This window comes from Kwoniella shandongensis, chromosome 2 (genome assembly GCF_008629635.2).
Source record: "Kwoniella shandongensis chromosome 2, complete sequence".
NCBI lineage: Eukaryota > Fungi > Basidiomycota > Tremellomycetes > Tremellales > Cryptococcaceae > Kwoniella > Kwoniella shandongensis.
Window position 1 is genome coordinate 1,706,022 of NC_089288.1, and position 18,879 is coordinate 1,724,900.

The window sequence follows — 18,879 nt, forward strand, 5'->3', positions numbered from 1 at the left end:
TCCAGGAGCAAAACATTGTACTTTAGGTTGTATCATCACATCTCCATATCATAACCAGGATGACAATGAAGATATATTATATACTCTTCACTTTTCACTCGGATGCTCTACCACGCACTGATGTTCTGGACGATCTGCGTCGAAAAGACGGATAGCTCTTCCACTACCAGCAATGCCCGAACACCCAGATCGCACCAGGTTCATCATTCAATATCGATGTTATCGTAACCGTACCGCTCCTCGATGTTGGAATACTCGTACCTTCTCATCTACCTGCTCACGCCGCACCTGAACGGACTCGCCTTAGTCCCCCTCTTTGATTGCTCTCGCCAACACACCTGTGTGTTTGAATTTGGATCACAGCGTCCTCTGTTGCAGAGCAGTGCTGTGGTCTCATAAATGTTGACCTAGGGACGAGTACCTGCTCGCTACTGATAATACGGGTACCCGTACCTTTGACGTAAACATTTACATCTCAATACGACAATTCCCAAGTCTGGATTCGTCCTTGAACATGCAACAGACGTCGCAATCAAAATGCTTTGCCTTCTCCTCCCATATCAGGTCTTCCACCTGTGAGATGTAAGAGATGCTGCTTCTTCTGCCTTGATGACTTCTACAGGTCTACAATGCTTGACATATAGCAGGTAAAGAGGACGTCTTGCCTTCTCCCCCCTCTCCACCTCCTTCTTCCTCAGTTGCCATTGCAGTGTCTTCCAGTCACAATTTGTTAGAGATGCTGGGTCTTCTGCCTTGTGTCTTGTGTTAATGTGTAAGGTGTAATATGTAAGAGGCACTAGAACAAGAAGGACTTGCCTTCCTCCCCTTGCACGCCTTCCACCCACAGCAAGTTGAAGACAATGCTTCCTTCCATTTTCTTGTCTTCCAGTCAACACTGTTTCATGGTCTGAACAGTAAAGCAAGCTTACACACCCAAATGTAAGGCATAAAAAGGTTCAGTCTTGGTTATCCGTTGTAAACACCTTACTCAACAACCTCTGTTTCCATCACAAACCAACGTTACATATCTGATCTTATAACTTACCAACCTGCTTCACCACAGCACACCTCTCAAACAAGATGGCTTCTGTCCCTTCCCGCAATGACAAATCAGCTGCCTGGACCTCAACCTCTGGCAATACTGGCTATCAGTCAGGCCCCCGCATGACAGCAGGCAGCTCAGTGCCCCTCCAGTCTTTGACATCATCAGGTGGTGCCAGGACTGTTTCAACTCCTCCTCGACGTGCTGCTGACATGTCTGTCAATTACAACAGCAGGTATGTAGCAGTCATGTCCAATGATTGAGTACTGATGTTGACGCTTCTTAGTGCTACCACTGCCCCTTCTACTTGGGATGAAAGTCGTCTCAAGTGTGTTGCAAGTACCAAAGAATGCTGGTCCGACTTGGATGAAACATCCCAAATTGCAATGGGTGGTATTTTGTGCCAAGCTTGTGGTGCAGCGCTATATCTAACCAATACTGGTTGTTGTTGTTAGTCCCACTGTTGAATCATCCCCCTCTTGCCAGCATCATATCTTGTTTGTGCACCTAGTGCTGCATCTTTGGTGTTTTTCTTTCACTTTTGAGTGTTCCAACAGTGAGGGGTTTACTGTGAATTTGACACAAGCTTTTGAGTAACATGAATTACATTGGTGTGATGGGATGATTTCCAGGTCAATGTGGCAATGCACTCTGTCTGTCCTGACAAGATGCTAAACAGCCTCATACCTTTGTTTAGTTGGTATCAGGAGAAGGTTAGGTCTGCAACAGAGGTTGATTTGCATGTCTGATTCACTCTTGATGTAATGAATTACTGCACGTGTAATCTCACGCGTGGAATCTCTTTGAACGTCTCTAAGAACAGGTCTTAGAACATGAACCGAACACCTCTAAGAACAGGTCTCAGAGCCAGTCTTAGAGCCCGAACCAAACACCTCTAAGAACAGGTCTTGGAGCCTGAACTGAACACATCTAAGAACAGGTCTTAGAGCCCAAACCGAACGTATCTAAGACCAGCTCTATGAACCATTCTCAAACAAATCTGGGTGGCAAATGCATACTCCCAAAAGGTATATATATCCCACCTCCTTCCGTAGTTAGTTGTTAGCTTTCCCAGCCTTGTATCATCATCTGAGTCTCACTCATACAGTTGGTCTTAAACCCAACACCTCATGTCGTCATCCCCCACTACTCTTGTCATAATTACTAGTGTTGTCATCACCACTGCGACATCTGAACTCGGTCAATAGTGCAACAAGCCCGAAACACTGTCCTTTTCCTTGGACACCTCCCGTTCCCCTCCATACCGGCGTGACAATGTCGCTGTGATAAAATGGACAGGAGAAGATTCATTATGTGAAAGAACAGAAGATGTCCAAGTGCTGAGCTCTTGTACACAAGGGCATACAATATTTAGAGTAAGCGGAACACAATTGATGATTTCTCAGTGAAGCAGTTAGTCCAATCAGTTTTGGCTCAAACTACATTGAGTCTATCACTGTACAATGTGTGATGCACTAGTTGCAAGCTTTGGGGCAATCATTGCATCCACCAGTATCAAGCTCCAGCAGGCCTGTGACAAAAACAGCTATGCCCTCTGGATTCGAAGAATGGGATCTTGTCTTGCCTGAACAATGGCCCTATCTGTGTCCTACCCATTTTCTCAAACATGTAAAACAGTGCTCACTGTTCAGTATGTGTCTTCCGGTTGGTACAACCTTTGTCCGCAATATGCAACAGACATGATTTCCTTTGAGTATGTGTCACCTCCTCAGTATCACCTCTCATCCACTCAAGTATCCTAGGATGGATGCCTACCCTTTCTGCAAGCTACATACCAGGGTATTTGTGTTCTCAGCTGCTGACTATTACATCTTCATACATTGCTTGATCCACCTCACAGACCTTAGCACTTACATTGCCATATCACATTCATCTGTCCCCATAGACAAACATCAACAACTTGTCTCCTGCAATATGTCAGCCAGCCATGTTGACTCTGCTTCCACAACAAACTCCTCTGCTCAGCTCATCAACAGTCCTCCTCAGACCCATGTGAACATGTCAATGAGCTCCAGGTAAGTGAACCACCATGAGCCAGTGACACAGTGTGTTGCGCAGGCGCTGATGTTATGTGATTCTGATAGTGCTACTGGTACAGCATCCAGTGCAGCCACAGCATGTCAGAACTGTGTTGCAAGTGGATTGCAGGTGTGTGAGGAGCGGTGTAAGAGTTGTGTGACATCTTTTTGTGGTTCACCACACCGTCGTGCAGCCAGCATTGGTGTGGGAGCTCTGACTATTTCAGGCATAGGTGCAAGTTTGTATGCACAGTTCAACAAATGAGATGGTTTCATATCAGTTGACAATCGACCTGGACTTGCCAGATGTCAAATAGACTACCTGTGTCAATCTTGTATGCAGCTTGATGTCAATCCTGCCACTTGGTTGTTTTTATCTTGTTATATGACTAGTCATGACTGGTGATCACATTGGTGTCCTCTGATTTCACATCCCACACATGTTCCTGCACCTGGTACCGTAAAAGGCACTTGCTTAGTAATATGGTTCAACTTGTCTAGGTGGAAACAAAATATAAAAGACCACTCTTTTATAGAAATGTTATGGCCTTTCTTCCCATGGAGTAAACTATCATCAGTTACTTCTTGAACACACCTGCACTTCACAGATTGCTCATCCTTGCCAGATCCTTTCAAGATTTCTATGACCACTGCTTGCCAACTCACAATTACCCAATGCCAAATCTCTTTACCATTCACTCTGCAACCTGCTACTTTCTATCTGTCTTTGGATCATTAATGCACTCCAAGAACACATTGAAATACTGAGCCACAATGTGAAGTACATTGCACTAGGTCTGAATTACATCACATCACAGCATGTCACTTTATTTTTGTGTATCATATATGAAAGGCTACAAGGACACCAATGTGATGACATCACTCTCTATACTGCTGTCAGGGAGATTAAAGCAAGAGACAATACCCTCAGATCAGTGTTCGGTAAGATGACTGCGCACTACAATGTCACTCTAGAGTTGCTGTCATAACGCTTAGTGCTTGCCTTTCGTTGATTCACATGAGGTCATTGTTGCTGTGATGTCCTTGTCAGTGTATAGCCTCAATGTGGTTTCTGTCACAAGTGTCGCAGAATTTGTAGTCAAGCACATCCATTGTAGATTTGCACCCCAAAGCTTGCCTTCTCTGTGTGTTGGCCTTTTGTCCCATGCCCCTTGCCCCTGAGACGTCGCAGCCCTCTAACATGTAACAGCATTGGTATTCCTTTGATTGTGTGTCTCCTAGCTCAAGGGCTTCTAGTCATGACAGGAAACAATGCTTTGCTCCTCTCCAGTAATGTGTAACAGACCAGACTTCCTTTTTATATGTGCCTTCTGATGCTAATCGCTTCCCATTTTAGATAAATGATCTGATGAAGGTGCTCTTCCACTTTGCAAGGTATTTATGTAGCACTTATGTGTCCAAACTCTCCTCAGTCTTCCCACTAAACAATCAACCATCCACTTCACATATCTGAAAGCTTAAGTTGCTATATCACATCCACCTCCTCAACTCATTTCTGCAAGATGCCACCCACTCGCTCTGAGTCCAATTCTGGTTCCCATGGGGCAAGCCACAGTCACACTGCATCTGCCCGACACTCTGATATCCAGTACGTGTCTGGTCCAGCCATGGAAGCCGCCCTACTAGAATACCCTCAGTCTGTGTACCAGCCTACCACAGACCGTTCCACAGAAGGAGGGAATGGGGACATACCCCTTCAGGACATGAGTGTCCCGAGGACTGGTAGGGTCATCACCCGCACACCTCAGAGCCATCCAAACATGTCCATGAACACCAGGTCAGTTGTGAGCATTTTGTTAGGTTTACAGATACTGATTTTGCAATTCTCTCCAAGGTCTGGCAATGCAGCATCAACTGTTGCCCAAGCATGTCACAGCTGTGCTGCAAATGGATTTCAAACTTGTGAAGGTGGACTGAGGGCTGGCTGTGCGACCTTTTGTGGCACAGGCACACGTATTGGGATGAGCACTGGTACAGTCCTGAGTGGGGTGTATATGGGTTTGGGTGCAAGCAAGTACCTTGGTTAGCCCCAAATGACTTTCGTCCAGTCACATATTGTCAGGACCATAATTCCACCTTGTTGTTACTCTCATATAGGTATGAATATCTGTGCCCAACACAAACACAAATTCTACATCTCCAGACAAGAAGTGTGCCGGTGATTGTTCTGTGGCAGACCTGTTGTTCCATAATGAGTTCCTGGACAACTGGCTCATAGTAAGTGTAATGCAAAACATGTGTCATTCCTCCAGTGTCATCGCAAGAGGAACGTCCCTGTAGCTTCGTTTAGCACCTTTTTCGTCTCATTCTAATTAGTGTGACCTTCAGTCGTTAGATGTGCATTGCATCTGTTGGGAGGGTACAAGGAACCCTGTCCTGGGAGACCATGCTTTTCCATGAGACGATGTCTTGCATCCTACCATACATATGCTACAAAGCTGTCATACCAGGGGTGTACCCACATACTACAGAGTGAACACACCTACTAAACGGCCTGCCTGTATCTAGGGCTTTAAAGAAGAACAGGGACAGTGAATTCAACATGTGAGTAGCAACACTGTCAGTCATTTGCCAGAATAGAGAGCAGAGATGGTGATATAGTTTGTGACTCACTCCAGCTGGAGGAGCTGCCACAGCTGAATATCGCTGTCAGATGTGGGGTATGCCTTGTGGGAAGAATCCGGCTATTTAGTGGTTGGCTGCAAACTCCGTAGGTGATCTGTTGATAGGAAGAGTGAGTGCTGATATGCTCCTGTGGGGTCCAAAGAGGGCTTAGTATGCAAGGTAACATGTAGGTCATGTATGGGATCAGTATTGCTGGCTTGATTATGTCAACAATGTGATGTGATATATATATATATACGTTCTGCTCCACTCCTTGCTTGTCCAAGCGACCAGTGAGCTCCACTTTCATGAAGTGCACAAGCGGCAATGTCTGAGCTCATCAGTCTGGGCTGGACTTACCGCCCTTCTCAGCTACCACTCAGATTACTAGTGCCCTTCCCTCTTGTGGTTATCTGTTCCATCTCTCTGCGTGGTTTGTCTTAGTGAGCGCCAATATAAATCTTACCACGGTTGACATTCAGCCAACTTGTTCCCATTCTTTCAAACAAAAAGAAGAATGAAAGGTATCTGGAGGTGCTGCTGTTGATCCTCCCAGAGGTGTCCCCCTGTGTCTGAATGCTAGAGCCACCCAAGTTTGATAACAAATCCTATTATGATCTGCTCATGGGAACTGTAGTTGCAGAAGCATCCATCACTGAAAGGTATCCCTGAGCTTGCCTCCACTGTGTGTTGCCCCCTCACTTTGCTGCTCATTGCCTGCAGTATATGATGCCATTGACCTCCTTTCAGTGTGTTACTTTGAGGGCAACTGCTTCTGATCCTGGCAGATACAATGGCGTACTTCCCATGTAACAGGACAGGCTTCCTTTTGCATGCCACTCCTTCTAAGCAATGCTACTCACTCAACTGAAAGACCCAACACAAAAGCTGTTTGTTTGGGAAAGAAAGAATAGTATCTATGTTCTCAGTGTTTGACCATATATCCCTACCCATTTCTGATCAAGTATACAAGTCTTGCAGAATACATACATGATTACATTCAGCAACAGCCCATTCAACTCACAGATACCATTTTAGGAAAATGCCTCTCAATCCCTTTGCTTCCACTGCCTCCCTTATTTCTCACAGGACAGACCGTACTGGCACTGCGTCTGACCGGCAGTCTGTGGATCGGTATGATTTGTCTCCAGCCTTGGAAGCTGACAGTCTCCAATCTCCTCTCCCAACCTATCAACCTGACACATATGTTTTCAATCATCACTCAGGTGGTGATGAGATTCAGGTCATACCCCTTCGATTGATGGACCGCTCGAGGCGTAGTGATATCATTACCCAACCTCCTCAGAGCAATCAGAACATGTCTCTGACTCCCAAGTAAGCAGTGGATTACTGGACAGCTGTCCCCTTAAATGCATATATACTGATGTAGCAGCTCTTCCACAGTACTCTTCATGCAGCGACATCAACTACAGCCGGGGTCTGCCGCAACTGTGCTGCAAAGGGATTGGAAACTTGTGGAGCTGGATATAGGATTGGGTGTGACTTCTTTTGTGGCTCACCTGCACGAGCTGTAGTTTTTGGAGTTCAGGGTATAGGACTTATAGGTTCGGCTGTGTATGCCAAGGAGTCTGGCTTTTCATTCAGTCATAAGTGAACATGTTCATTATCACCACTTTGGTGAACCATCTGAAGTATGCATCTATCGTCTTTGCCTGCCAAGCACAGACTTTCACACGGCAGAAAAGAAATGTGTGAATGGTTGTGCTACAACAAATGAGTTGGTCCTGATGAGTCTGGCTCATAATAGGCTGCAAGTTTACACCTGGCCAGGTTCTGTGTCCTGTCCTCATCATGAAACATTACCCTGTTTCAATATGTCATTCTGAAACATTTGTTCGATCAACTGTCAAGACAGGCCATTGGTGACTGTAGTTCTCCTTTGATGTATCTTGACATTATATGTAACAACATATGAGACAAGAAGCACACTTCGCCTTCTTTCCCCTGTTATATCTCTGTTTCATTATGTGTTGGAGTATGTGTGTTCCTTTTATGCACTTGTCTTCTGTCTCATGTTTCCTCAATCTGACCAGTGACTCTGGGCGGCAATCCTCCGTTTTGAATGGGTTTTAAAGATCCTCTTCTCTGTCTTGTTTGCCACTATATCTTGTTCAATCTTCAACACCAAACACCAATCACCAATCAACATATCTGATTCACAACAAATACCTTCCTGCCTTTTCAATTTGAGCAATTTGATCCACAATGGCTCCCTCCACTACCAGTTCAACCAGTTCAACCAGTTCCACCAGAGACTCCAAAGGTGACAGATTCCTTGCTGAAGCCTCTAAGATGGAGGCTGGTTCTGTGCGCAAAGATGAACGTACACTACTGCTTCCCACTTCTGCACAATCAGGTACCAGCTTTGCCACAAACACCACTGTGCCCACCAGACAGACAAACACTGGCACTGATGGCAGGTATGTAGAAACTTTTGACCCATTCAGTGAGAACACCTAGGGACCAGATTCTAATGTTTTGGACAGTAATTATAGTTTTTGGCCATCTGTGATTCACGACCTTCGTCTGGCGGTAGAAGTCGAGGCCTTTACTGTGGCGACAGCTTTGGCGTGCCAAGGTGCAAAGAACCTGTTTGATGCAACCATAGACCACTATGTGAAGAAACCATAGAGCCTGGCTGTGCAGTGAGGGATGTACGGGCAGTCTGTGAAGTATCCTGGCCAGTATCCTATCAGTCCTTTAGTTCTTTCTGATATGAATGGATAGTATGTTCAGTTAGTACACATCTCTCATAATTCACCTATCAGAGTCAAGATAATGCTCTTGATGGTGCCACACAAATAATCAAGCATATCTTCATCCAGTCATATTCCTTTTTGTAAATGTGTAAAGGATCTCATGATCCTTTCAGGTTCATCCCCTTCACCAGCTACACACCGCCCCATATGCCATTGCCTCTCTGTGACAGATAAGGGTGATCATTTGATCACAACAGTTGTTACTTTACCTACCACCCACAATCATACTTACATCCCTTATTGCCACCATCAGATCACAATCACATCCTCTTTTGCAAGCACCATACCACAACAATGATGTCTTCCTACCCCTCTTCACAACACTCGATCTCCAAGTCCCCTCTTACCAATTGGTCTAATCGTCACCAACCTTGGCGACACCAATGGAGAGAAGGTGACTTCTCCTCCACCTCCAGCAGGCAGAGACTCCCATCCACTTCTTCCTCCTCTTCCACTTCTTCCTCCCCTTCCACAATTACGTCCTCCTCGTCCTCTTCGGAGCTCTGTCGACCCCACGCGAAGAATGGCCGCAGGTTTGCTCCGTCTTCCGGTCGTCCTGGTTCTAGTAGATACAACTCCAGTCAATCCGTACGTCCCAGTTCCTATAAAGGCGGGTATGAGTCAAGTTCGCCTCGTTCTGGTTCCGGTAGATACAACACCACTCGACCCTACGTGAAGGATGGACGTAGGTCCGAGTTACTTGCCCGTCGTTCTCGTTCTCGTAGACACAACACCCACACCGCTCGGTCCGTACGTCCCAGTTCCCGTAAAGGAAGGAGCGGACGTGTACGCAGACGATTGGCAGCTTCCCAGAGGGGCAAGAAGCCTCGTGCCGAAACTTCGAAAGCATTCATCAATTCACAGCTCGACCATTATTCCAGCCTTGCTGTGCAGAAGAACCATCGTCATAGTCAGTGGGACTTCACCACGGGAGAAGAGATCACCATATCTGACGTTGTGTCCGATTTTGGTGGTGATCGATTGTCTTCTTTCGCAAATACGGACAACGGACGATCGAAACTCACCAGGATGTGGGATACAGCCTCTGAATTCACACATCGTATCAAGACCAAAGATGTGAATAGGGACAAGTTTACAGTTGGAAAGCGATATTCCATCAACACGTCGGGTTATAGCGAGGATGTGACTTGTGCGGCGATATTCACCGATATGCTGAGAAGGGAAGAGCGGGACGGTACTTTGTTCTCTGATAATTGGAGAACGGCGCAGGTGACAATGGAGGACAAGGATGGGAACTCGACGATGAAGAAGGTTTGGGCAGAGAATGGGGATACGGGGAGGAAACCGTGGACTTTTACTTATGCGAAGTAAGGCCGCGTCGAGGGGAAGGGGATGAGGCGACAAGTGGTGTGCGAGTGGTAGATTCGGACGACCGATAGGATATCGCAGAGTAGGAAGCGTCGAGGGGTTGGTAGAGTTGAGGACTTTGTAGGAGGTAGCTGCAGTATGCGGGATGTAATCGCGTAGGGAGGAGGATCAGTCAGTTTGTTTCAGTTTTCCACTGACTCAGATAAGGTCATGTCTTCTGAAGGCCTGTTTACGGCACCATGTGAGCTCGACAATCAGTAGCAAGGAGCAGTGAGTGTTGCGAGTAAGCACGTGTAGTGGACCCCATAGCAGGGATGATCACGTAGGTCAGTTGTTAGTCGTCCGAACGTTGAACCATTAGTCCAGGTGCCGGTGGATTCAACAGGCTCCATCCCATCTCGTCTTGCAGCTGCTGTCGTGCTCTTTGAACGCATTTTATGTGTCGGAAAGGTGGACGCATGAGTCTGCGATAGAAGTACTGTATTCCACATCGCGTCGTTAAACCTGGTCAGTGCATTCAGAATCCTTCTTGCATCGCTCGCACAGCATGACTCGCTTTCTCTTCGAGGTAACGACCTCGCTTCCGTTGCCTGATTGGAGAGGTGCACACCTCATGCTCGATCTCAGCTCCCTCACTAACACACTCCCTCAAACTATCACACTCTGCATGTCTAAGACCTATCCGACCGTTTGTTGCTGAACCAACGTTGTCAAAGCCTTTCCTACTTCTGTGTCTGACAGGTTTGCGAGTTGAGTCTCGGACTCGACGCCTCGTTCTATAATATCGCACCATTGGCAGTGAGTGATCGGATGATATGAGAGGGAAGCAGTGTATTTGAATGTCGAATAGGATCGGGTAGGTATGTAGAATGTGAGGAGTGAGAGCGGATGAATGGGGCAAGTGAAAATAGGTCAAAGGTAACGAGAACCATTCCGTCAGCTCATCGCAACAAATACCTAGTAGGACACGTATGAAGCACACTCACCAAATCTGACAAATGCTCGAGGAGCGGTGTTGCTAGCTTCTCGAATGAGGAATTTGAGATCGGGATGAGCGGCCTTGATAGCGGGATAAGATGATTGGACGAATTTTCTGATAACGCACACGCAACGAGGGACACGTCAGCTAAACTACTCTATGATACCACTTATGTGTGTGACTTGATCATTTGGCATGATGATAGGACAGTGGTGGGGAGATAGACGAGAGCGGGCGGGGAGGATAGTCATTGTTGTTGATGTAGACAATCAACTCACCGGACACCGGCAGAATGAGCTGAAGTCTGACAGAACTGCACCCTGATCTCCTTGACCGCTTTTGGGATCTGCTTAGCGAACGATGACATGGCGAGGGGGGCGATTGGTTGTGGGTGTTGAAGAGAGAGAGCGTGTTCAGATGATGTCGCTTTGAGATTCGTTGCAAGTTGATGTTCATTCGCACTCGCTGAAATCAAAGTAACGGGATTCGAGGTTGTCGAATGTGTGCCTGATACGCAGACCACTTTCAAAAGGATGAGCCTGATTCCTAATTCTCTCTATCTTGTGGTTCTGGTTTAAATTTCAGATTCAAATCCTCCACCCGACTTGTCCAAAATAATCAGATGTCATCTTCAGCATTCATATACCTAATCTACACGACCAACATCAACAGCGTTCGCGCGTAGCACAGTCATCATCCAACGATATTGCTCCTGAGACGAGTCCATCACCAGCTTATACCTAAGTGCCCTTCGAATACTTCCAGCTATGCCTCATAAGCGTGAGTTTACCTTGTATTTGCTTTCCCGTGCCCAGCTAAGATGTTTGAATGCAGGTGCCAAAAGGTCTATCAGAGACGCCGAAACGGCCAAAAAGTGAGTAACGTCTGGCTACTTTGCAATCGAACACGCTCGCCCTCCTGCAGCGTTCGTCGTCTCATTCTCATCTCATGCTGCGGGCGATGTGCTTCTCTCTCCAAACTTGACTTGTGCTGACTGTTCATTCCCCTTGTAGAGGCCATAACCTCGCTCCCCAAGCTTCGACATACGACGACACACCCCGTTCCGCATCACGTATATTCAATGCTCACGCTGTTCAGTCCGCTTTCCGCAAAGCGGGTCGAATCACATCGGAAGATACAGGCGAGCGAAAGCCCAAACCCTCATCTTCCACAAACACTTCGTCCTCCTCTTCGTCATCTAAACTAAAACCGCAAAACGGTTCCTCATCATCAACGACCCCAACTACAAAGCAAACTGACCCTAAGAAACCCGCCATCCCTTCGATCTTACCGAATGAATCGCTTGGTGAATATAATCGTCGAGTTGAAGAATTTCTCCGACCAGGAGTTAGTAAAGCCATTAAAGAAGCGGCCAGTATCAAAGCTGCTGAAGAAGCTGCTTTCAGACGTGAGAAGAAGGATAGGAAGAAACGAACGAGGATTGAGAGATTGGTCAAGTTGGGTAAGATGCCACAGGCTGCATTGGACGAATTGGACAAAGAGATGAAAAACAAAGCTGGGAAGAGAAAACGTGGAGACGAAGACGAAGGATCTGGTTCAGACGATAATGACGATGATGGGGATAAGACAACGACGAAACCTCGTGAAAGGGAAGAGAAGTCTTTCAAACCTATCGAAGCGCCAAGAAGATTGAATGATATCGTCCAAGCACCACCCTCCTTGCCCCACCTACGTAAATTGGGTCAGGAGAAGAAGGTTGGAAAAGGAGTGTATGGTGCGGTTGGGAAAGGGAGTGGGAAAGATCCGTTGAACGCGGGTCAGAGGAGAATCTTGGAGGAGGAAAGAGAGAGAGTGGTCAAGATGTATAGGGATATGAAAGCGGCCAGAGAGGAGGCAAAGGTCGAGGAGAAGGGAGCGAAGGTGAAAGTGAAGGTCTAGCGGGACAGGGCGGAGAGAGGCTTGGTGTCTGCCAACACGGCTCTGGAGAGTTGTCGTCTGGACAGGGGTACAATCGCGGAAATCAACATCCGGTCATGGCAAGCCCTTAGGGCTATGCTTATCGCTAGCAAACAACACGCAAATCGACTAGGCAGGGAAATAGTATTCGCGGTACGCACGCGAGCGCTAGCATTGTCTTGTTGTACATTATGCAGACATGACGTTTTCACCATGTCTTGGGCACCTTGCCACACCATGCCTCAGCTGACCCTACCAACACGCATGACGTTTCATCTTCTAGCCAAGCTATCATTTTCTTTTAGCTAGCTAGGTTTACAAAGTTGCCTCTGACTCCTAACATTGGAGCCCGCCAGTCTCTCCATCTTATCTTCTGCTTTTTTTTCGAGCAGAGAGATTTACTCCAACTCCTCCAAGTCCGACTTCTTAACATCACCCTCAGCACCCTCTGCCTCGTCAAAGTTCTCCACCAAATCCGGGATCTCGTCGTCACCCTCCTTCTTCTCACCAGCATCAGCACCACCAGCAGCGGCGGCAGCGGCGGCTTGACGAGCGGTCATGGATTGGTAAGATTCAGCGAGTCGTCGGAGGTTGGCGAGGGAATCGGGACCGAGTTGGTTGAGGATTCCGGGGACGAGTTCGGTGAGCTCTTTGGTTTGACCGGGACCGTAGACGGCGAGGGTGTTGGAGGGGAGAGCGGCGTGGACTGCGAAGGAGCACGGACATCCGAGCGTCAGCGGAGTTCGAGCGGTTTGCTATCGTGTGGTCACACAGAAACGGAACAGAATGAAGCGAGGGCCGAATTGTGCACAACACAGATAGTAGCGAGCGTCCACAGATACGTGTGTTGTAGCTCTCCAACTTCACTCTCCAATCGCCAACTCTCCATTCCTTTCGCTTCAACTTCGCGCTCCGCTCCGAACATCCCCACGTAGCCATCCTCTGCCCCGCCCTTTGCACAACACTCTCCCAGCCAGTCCTACTCATATACACCACCCACTCACCTCGGGGAGCACCGAAATGCAAGACGTTTCCATCCTCCTTGAACATGTTAACCTCCTCAACACCGGTGATGGGTTGGACGCCGAGCTTCTTCAAAGCAGCTTGAAGCTTCCTGTCATCTCCCTGAGAAGCTGTGACCGACTTCTTGACCTGCTTTCGTCGAGGTGTACCCTTTCCGCCTGTACATTTGTAACGAAGAAATATGTGGTTCATGGTTGAAAGACGAGTTGAATGAAGGAAGAGGAGCGAGAGTCGAGATCTGGTGATTAGCTGATGCCTCCTGCAAGAAGTACGTGGAACACAACGCACCGATACGGACTTGAGCTTGGAGTTTGGCGATCTTGTCCTTGTCCATTTTGAATGTATCTACCAAGTCGGAGCAACGGAGTATGGAGAGGAAGGTCGGAGTTGAATGACGAAAGCGAGGTGAGTGAGTGAAGGACGAGTGACAAAGAACGAATAAATCAGCACTGTCTCGCCATACGAATCTCATCCGACGTATGTTTCACTCACAGAGTTGTGTTTATGGATAAAGGTAGATCAAGCAAGCTACTTTGTCTCTGGTACATCAATGCATCTATCTATCCCCTACGAGGTGACACTGAGTGAGTGAGCAGCGAGCAGCGAAGCAGCGGTGAGCGGTGAGCGAACGAGTAACGAAAGGGGATTTCGCCGCGGGGCCAGATTTCGGCATTTGACGGGGTTATAGAGGGAAAAGGGTGATGTGGCACTGGACACCGTGGACGCGTTGGATTTCTGAGATAGAGGTATCAGTCTGGGACAACAGTCAGATGAGAACATTATATTGCATCCATGTTGCGTTCTTGATCATTGTTGCATTGATAACCATTCCCCTATAACAGACAAACATTTAACGCAGTCACTATTCATATCTTGCGATCCATCTGTTGTATTACATAACACCTTGCGAAACTATTACGCGTTCACCACATAATTCCCGCCAACACAATGTTCGCTCCTCGATCACATCACATACCGCGGACATACTCCTCCCTCCATCCTACCACCACCAAGAAAAATACAAACAAGGAGAACGCAAATGGTCTACCTACCAAGACCCCCTCGAGACCTGGGAAGATGGCTTTGGGAGGACCGTCAACGGGGATGAAGTTGGGAATGGCGTTGGGTGTGAAGACGGAAGGGAGAGATAGGAACGTTTTGATGGGTCAGAGTCAAGGAGCAGGAGGTAAAGGGAAAGGAAGAGAGGGGGAAGATATTGGTGAGTGTCGGTGCTGTACAACGAGCACCTAGACAAGCTGCTGTCGTTTCTCTAAACCAAGCTGACCAACTTATTGTGTGTGCTATTCATCCAGAACCCAAACGACTGTTCGCGAACGCACCACCTAAAGCCGGTTCCTCCATCCCACCTTCCAAATCACTCTCCTCCATGCCCCACCTCTCCACCCGTACCCCCGCCCCTTCAAAACGTCTCCCACCATCCCAAACCCTCCGAACGCCTGCACCCTCACTTCGACTGCAACAAGACTTACCTGCTCCTACACCTCTACCGTCAGCTACACGTACGCGAAGGAGATCGAGACAATCTTTATCGCACATTTCCCTGACACCTATCAAAGCAAGTTTGGAAGAAGCGAGTTTTGTGACGCCTGCTCATCCGGGTGGGTGGGAAGAAGAGGCTAGTCTGGGTAGTATTGAGGAAGTGGTGGAAGGACAGATGTTGGAAGGGTTACGAGAGGTGATGGAAGAAGAAGATGGCGAAGTGGAATATATGCCTCCGCCTGTCGAAGGTGAGTACTCAACTGTATCTCTAGCGGTAGAGAAATCAACACTTGATGCGGGTTACTGACACTCCATCTTAGAACTCCCGTGGACACCGGCTTTCGATCATCCCGACCTCAAATCGATCTTTGAGACTTTGACACTGCTCCCACCTATGTGGGCACCTCACGAGGTTACCATACGAGAGGTCCCCGACCTCGACATTGCCGAGTTGGACGTAAGCGGTGTTCGGCTGAGTGGTGAGTTACATGTAGTCGGTGCGTGACATCGACACTCTGCTGATAATCAGCCTCGATTATAGGGGATGATGAGCTGGAAGAAGAATGGTTACGACCGAAGACTAAGGTCAATGACGTGTCAGCTCCCAGCGTACCCAAAAAGATGGTACAGGCAACAAAGCCGGCTCCTACTTCGATTCGACCAGGTCAGACCCCAATCAGCCGAGTAGCTCTTCCAAGTCGACCAACGACCGCTGCCTCGTCAGCTGCCCTCTCCCGTCGTCCGCTCAGCACTGCAACCAAGCCAATCACCAAACCTCCCGCACCTGTCCCTCGACCACCCGCCGTGAAACCATTCCAGAACGCCCTAAGACCGAATCCCAACGTCGCTCGCATCCCATCAAAGACTACATCTCTTGCAAAGACCGCGCCCGAAATGAAGAAAGTTGTCCAGAAGCCGCGCAAGGTGGACGAGGCAGATCTCAAGCTGTTCGCGTCGTGGGAGGATGATATAGGAGAAGTGGAGACATTCGACCTCGGTCTGGACATGGGTGTTCCAGTGCTGGAAATGTAGTTCCTTTGCATTTGGATATGGGGGATGAGTCGAGTACATGTCGTTGATTTGCTGTATATACCCAAACATATAATGTTGTTTGATTTTCTCTCTTGCTTGTAATGTAAGGACCTTTTATGACGACGATGTAATCGGTTACTATCTTTTCCGATGATGATTGCGACGATCTCAGGCACACGCATGTTCAAGGTGACAGTTCACATAGGTGCCGCGATTATTCACCAGAGATGCATCCGACATCCTTGCTTCTCAATCTATCTCGACCTCAAGCATTTCATACTGGTGTGGGGAACAACAGCGACAAGCTCGACAAATATACGATTGTCGCCAAATCATGTCTTTCCTCTCTTTCTTGGGTCTACACCCCGTCGTCACCTCCCGCTTGGCGGGGGTGATCGGCTTCACGTGAGTTGTACTCTACCTATCGGTTGTGACGGAGCTTTAAGAATGCTGATCAAGTCTGATCGTTCTTGTAGATATGCATATCAAGCTCTCTTCGCGTCATATGCGGTACCCAACAAGACTGAAAAGTACTACGATCTAGCTGGATCGACTGGCTTTATCACCTCTACAATTTTATCACTTGTGCGTAAAATTCCATGGCTGCATCCTCATATTTTCGTCGTATCCCTTCCCCGCTCACAGTAGAGTAAGAGAAGATATCGGAGCGAGGCTAATTTTCCTTTCTCTCTCCTGGAATGCGTCGCAGTACTACCCCACTGTCAGATCATGGTTTACCTCCTCCCCTCAAGCACTCAATTTCTCCCTCGGAGCACATCACCCTCGACAGCTTTTGGTCTCGGCAATGATGCTCCTCTGGGCTGGAAGGTTGGGTACATATCTCTTCCAGGTGAGTCCTAGATCCGAACAGTGGGATTACACATCGTGCGTTGATGTTTTGTTGGTACGTGTGGCTGATCGCGCTCCTAGAGAATTATGAGAGATGGGTCCGATTCGAGATTCGATGATTTGAAAACGAGACCTCTGATCTTCACAGGCATGTGGTGAGCGACCAATTCCATCCTCTTTCGAGATATTCATCAGATGCAACGCCTCAGTCCGTCTTCGACCCTGTCATTCATCTCCAGTCTGTGGAGGTTAAGGCTCACGCTGACTCTCGACATCTAGGTTCGGCCAAGCTCTCTGGGTCACACTTGTCGGTCTTCCTGCCTATCTTGTCAACTCCGTACCCGCTGCTGCACACCCCGCTTTGGGATTGAAAGATCTCATCGGTGTTAGTATCTGGGCAGCAGGACTAGGGCTCGAGATCATCGCTGATCGAGGTGAGTCGATCATACACATGCACACAATACGTGACACAATCGTGTGGTCGAAGGAGAATGTTGATTCTGAATGGATGATCTTTTTGGGCAGAGAAATCCGCTTGGAGAGCTGCGAAGAATGATAAGAAACATGAGGAAAAGTTCATCTCTTCCGGCGTATGGGCATGGTCTCGACACCCCAAGTGAGTGTCGCACCCACATCCACTGCGCTTGTGACTGGACTGAACTAATCCAATTGATGGGTTTTGGTAGCTATTTGGGCGAGGTGATCCTCCAATCTGGACCTCCCTTGCTCGCACTCACTGCGCCCCTCCCCCCGACCGTCAAATACCTAGCTTGTATCTCCCCGTTCTTCTCATACGTCTTATTGCGATACGGATCAGGTGTCCCGCCTCTCGAAGAGAGTGCGGAGAAGAAATGGGGTAAAGATGAGGGTTGGAAGAAGTATAGGGATCAGACGAGCGTGTTGGTCCCTTGGCCAGCGGGGTTGGGGAAGGGGAAGGCGTGATTGCTTAATGTAATGAAGTAATGGTGGAGGGGTAGCACTCAGAGATGAGAGTGTTTCCAGCTTTGAAGGTGAAAGTGGAGTATTATGTAACGATGTACGACACTACGACGCTTCAGAAGTCATGCAGAGGTGTTGTGTCATTCAATATTCACCTAGCATTTAGGCTGTACTTCACTGCTCGTTGTCTGATGACGCCATGGCTGTGGGGGCGACATAGTCCGCACGGGATCGTGGTTGCGCTCCCCCTCCCAAGGGTAGCCGATCAGGACTGACGAAATGTGAAGACAGGGCGTACCAAGAAGTACATGTGTATCTTGGTGAGCAGCTGGACTCAACTCTGGTGGAAGTGTGTATCGCTTGCCAAGTGCAGCTAAGCAACGTTGACGAAGCTGGAGCAGGAGTCCGCCTGACTGGCAGCTGTATTCAATTGTTCAGGTAAATTACGTAGGTGTATTCATACAGGCATACGGTCCGATCCTACAGCCGTTTCCGAAAGATCGTGGTACGACTGATGCAGTATCACGGACAGAACATGTAATGAGACGATAACCGTCTGGTTGAAGGGAAGTGACTTACTGAAAGACGCCGAACAACCTGCGGTAAAACAACCTGCGGTCTTTATCTATCGCTGCGATCACGTATTACAATTGAAGTGCCGTAAATCTTGTCCCGCAACGTTGTACGCATACCAATCCGTTCCATCCGCTTAACGTTTGCGAGTACATGTATTGATGTTATCAGATCTCGTGATGGTTTCCTGCGGATGTGGTTCGCGCGTAACCACTCTTACCATCATGGATTTCTTGTAACTTATCCGCAGTT

General features: G+C 48.0%; 6 protein-coding genes across 6 annotated transcripts; 4 read left to right on the top strand and 2 right to left on the bottom strand.

The window, feature by feature from the left end:
• Positions 1-8,780: 8,780 nt before the first annotated feature.
• Positions 8,781-9,818, top strand: CI109_101291 (uncharacterized protein; the record flags this gene model as incomplete). The annotated part of the gene is made up of 1 exon (XM_032006469.2): positions 8,781-9,818. One exon carries the CDS (start codon positions 8,781-8,783, stop codon positions 9,816-9,818), a length of 1,038 nt encoding a protein of 345 aa, XP_031859304.2.
• Positions 9,819-10,493: 675 nt separating this feature from the next.
• Positions 10,494-11,161, bottom strand: CI109_101292 (uncharacterized protein; the record flags this gene model as incomplete). Its single annotated transcript, XM_032006468.1, has 3 exons — positions 10,494-10,591; positions 10,802-10,908; positions 11,073-11,161. 3 exons carry the CDS (start codon positions 11,159-11,161, stop codon positions 10,494-10,496), a joined length of 294 nt encoding a protein of 97 aa, XP_031859303.1.
• Positions 11,162-11,561: 400 nt separating this feature from the next.
• Positions 11,562-12,693, top strand: CI109_101293 (uncharacterized protein; the record flags this gene model as incomplete). The annotated part of the gene is made up of 3 exons (XM_032006467.1): positions 11,562-11,574; positions 11,629-11,668; positions 11,808-12,693. 3 exons carry the CDS (start codon positions 11,562-11,564, stop codon positions 12,691-12,693), a joined length of 939 nt encoding a protein of 312 aa, XP_031859302.1.
• A 416-nt stretch (positions 12,694-13,109) lies between these two features.
• CI109_101294 (nascent polypeptide-associated complex subunit beta) lies at positions 13,110-14,068 on the bottom strand (the record flags this gene model as incomplete). Its single annotated transcript, XM_032006466.1, has 3 exons — positions 13,110-13,417; positions 13,716-13,892; positions 14,023-14,068. The coding sequence occupies 3 exons, from the start codon at positions 14,066-14,068 to the stop codon at positions 13,110-13,112; spliced, it is 531 nt and encodes a 176-aa protein (XP_031859301.1).
• A 614-nt stretch (positions 14,069-14,682) lies between these two features.
• On the top strand, positions 14,683-16,266 carry CI109_101295 (uncharacterized protein; the record flags this gene model as incomplete). Its single annotated transcript, XM_032006465.1, has 4 exons — positions 14,683-14,953; positions 15,048-15,482; positions 15,555-15,713; positions 15,776-16,266. 4 exons carry the CDS (start codon positions 14,683-14,685, stop codon positions 16,264-16,266), a joined length of 1,356 nt encoding a protein of 451 aa, XP_031859300.1.
• A 334-nt stretch (positions 16,267-16,600) lies between these two features.
• CI109_101296 (uncharacterized protein) lies at positions 16,601-18,057 on the top strand (the record flags this gene model as incomplete). The annotated part of the gene is made up of 7 exons (XM_032006464.1): positions 16,601-16,671; positions 16,743-16,851; positions 16,976-17,116; positions 17,197-17,270; positions 17,395-17,549; positions 17,641-17,731; positions 17,802-18,057. The coding sequence occupies 7 exons, from the start codon at positions 16,601-16,603 to the stop codon at positions 18,055-18,057; spliced, it is 897 nt and encodes a 298-aa protein (XP_031859299.1).
• Positions 18,058-18,879: the final 822 nt, after the last annotated feature.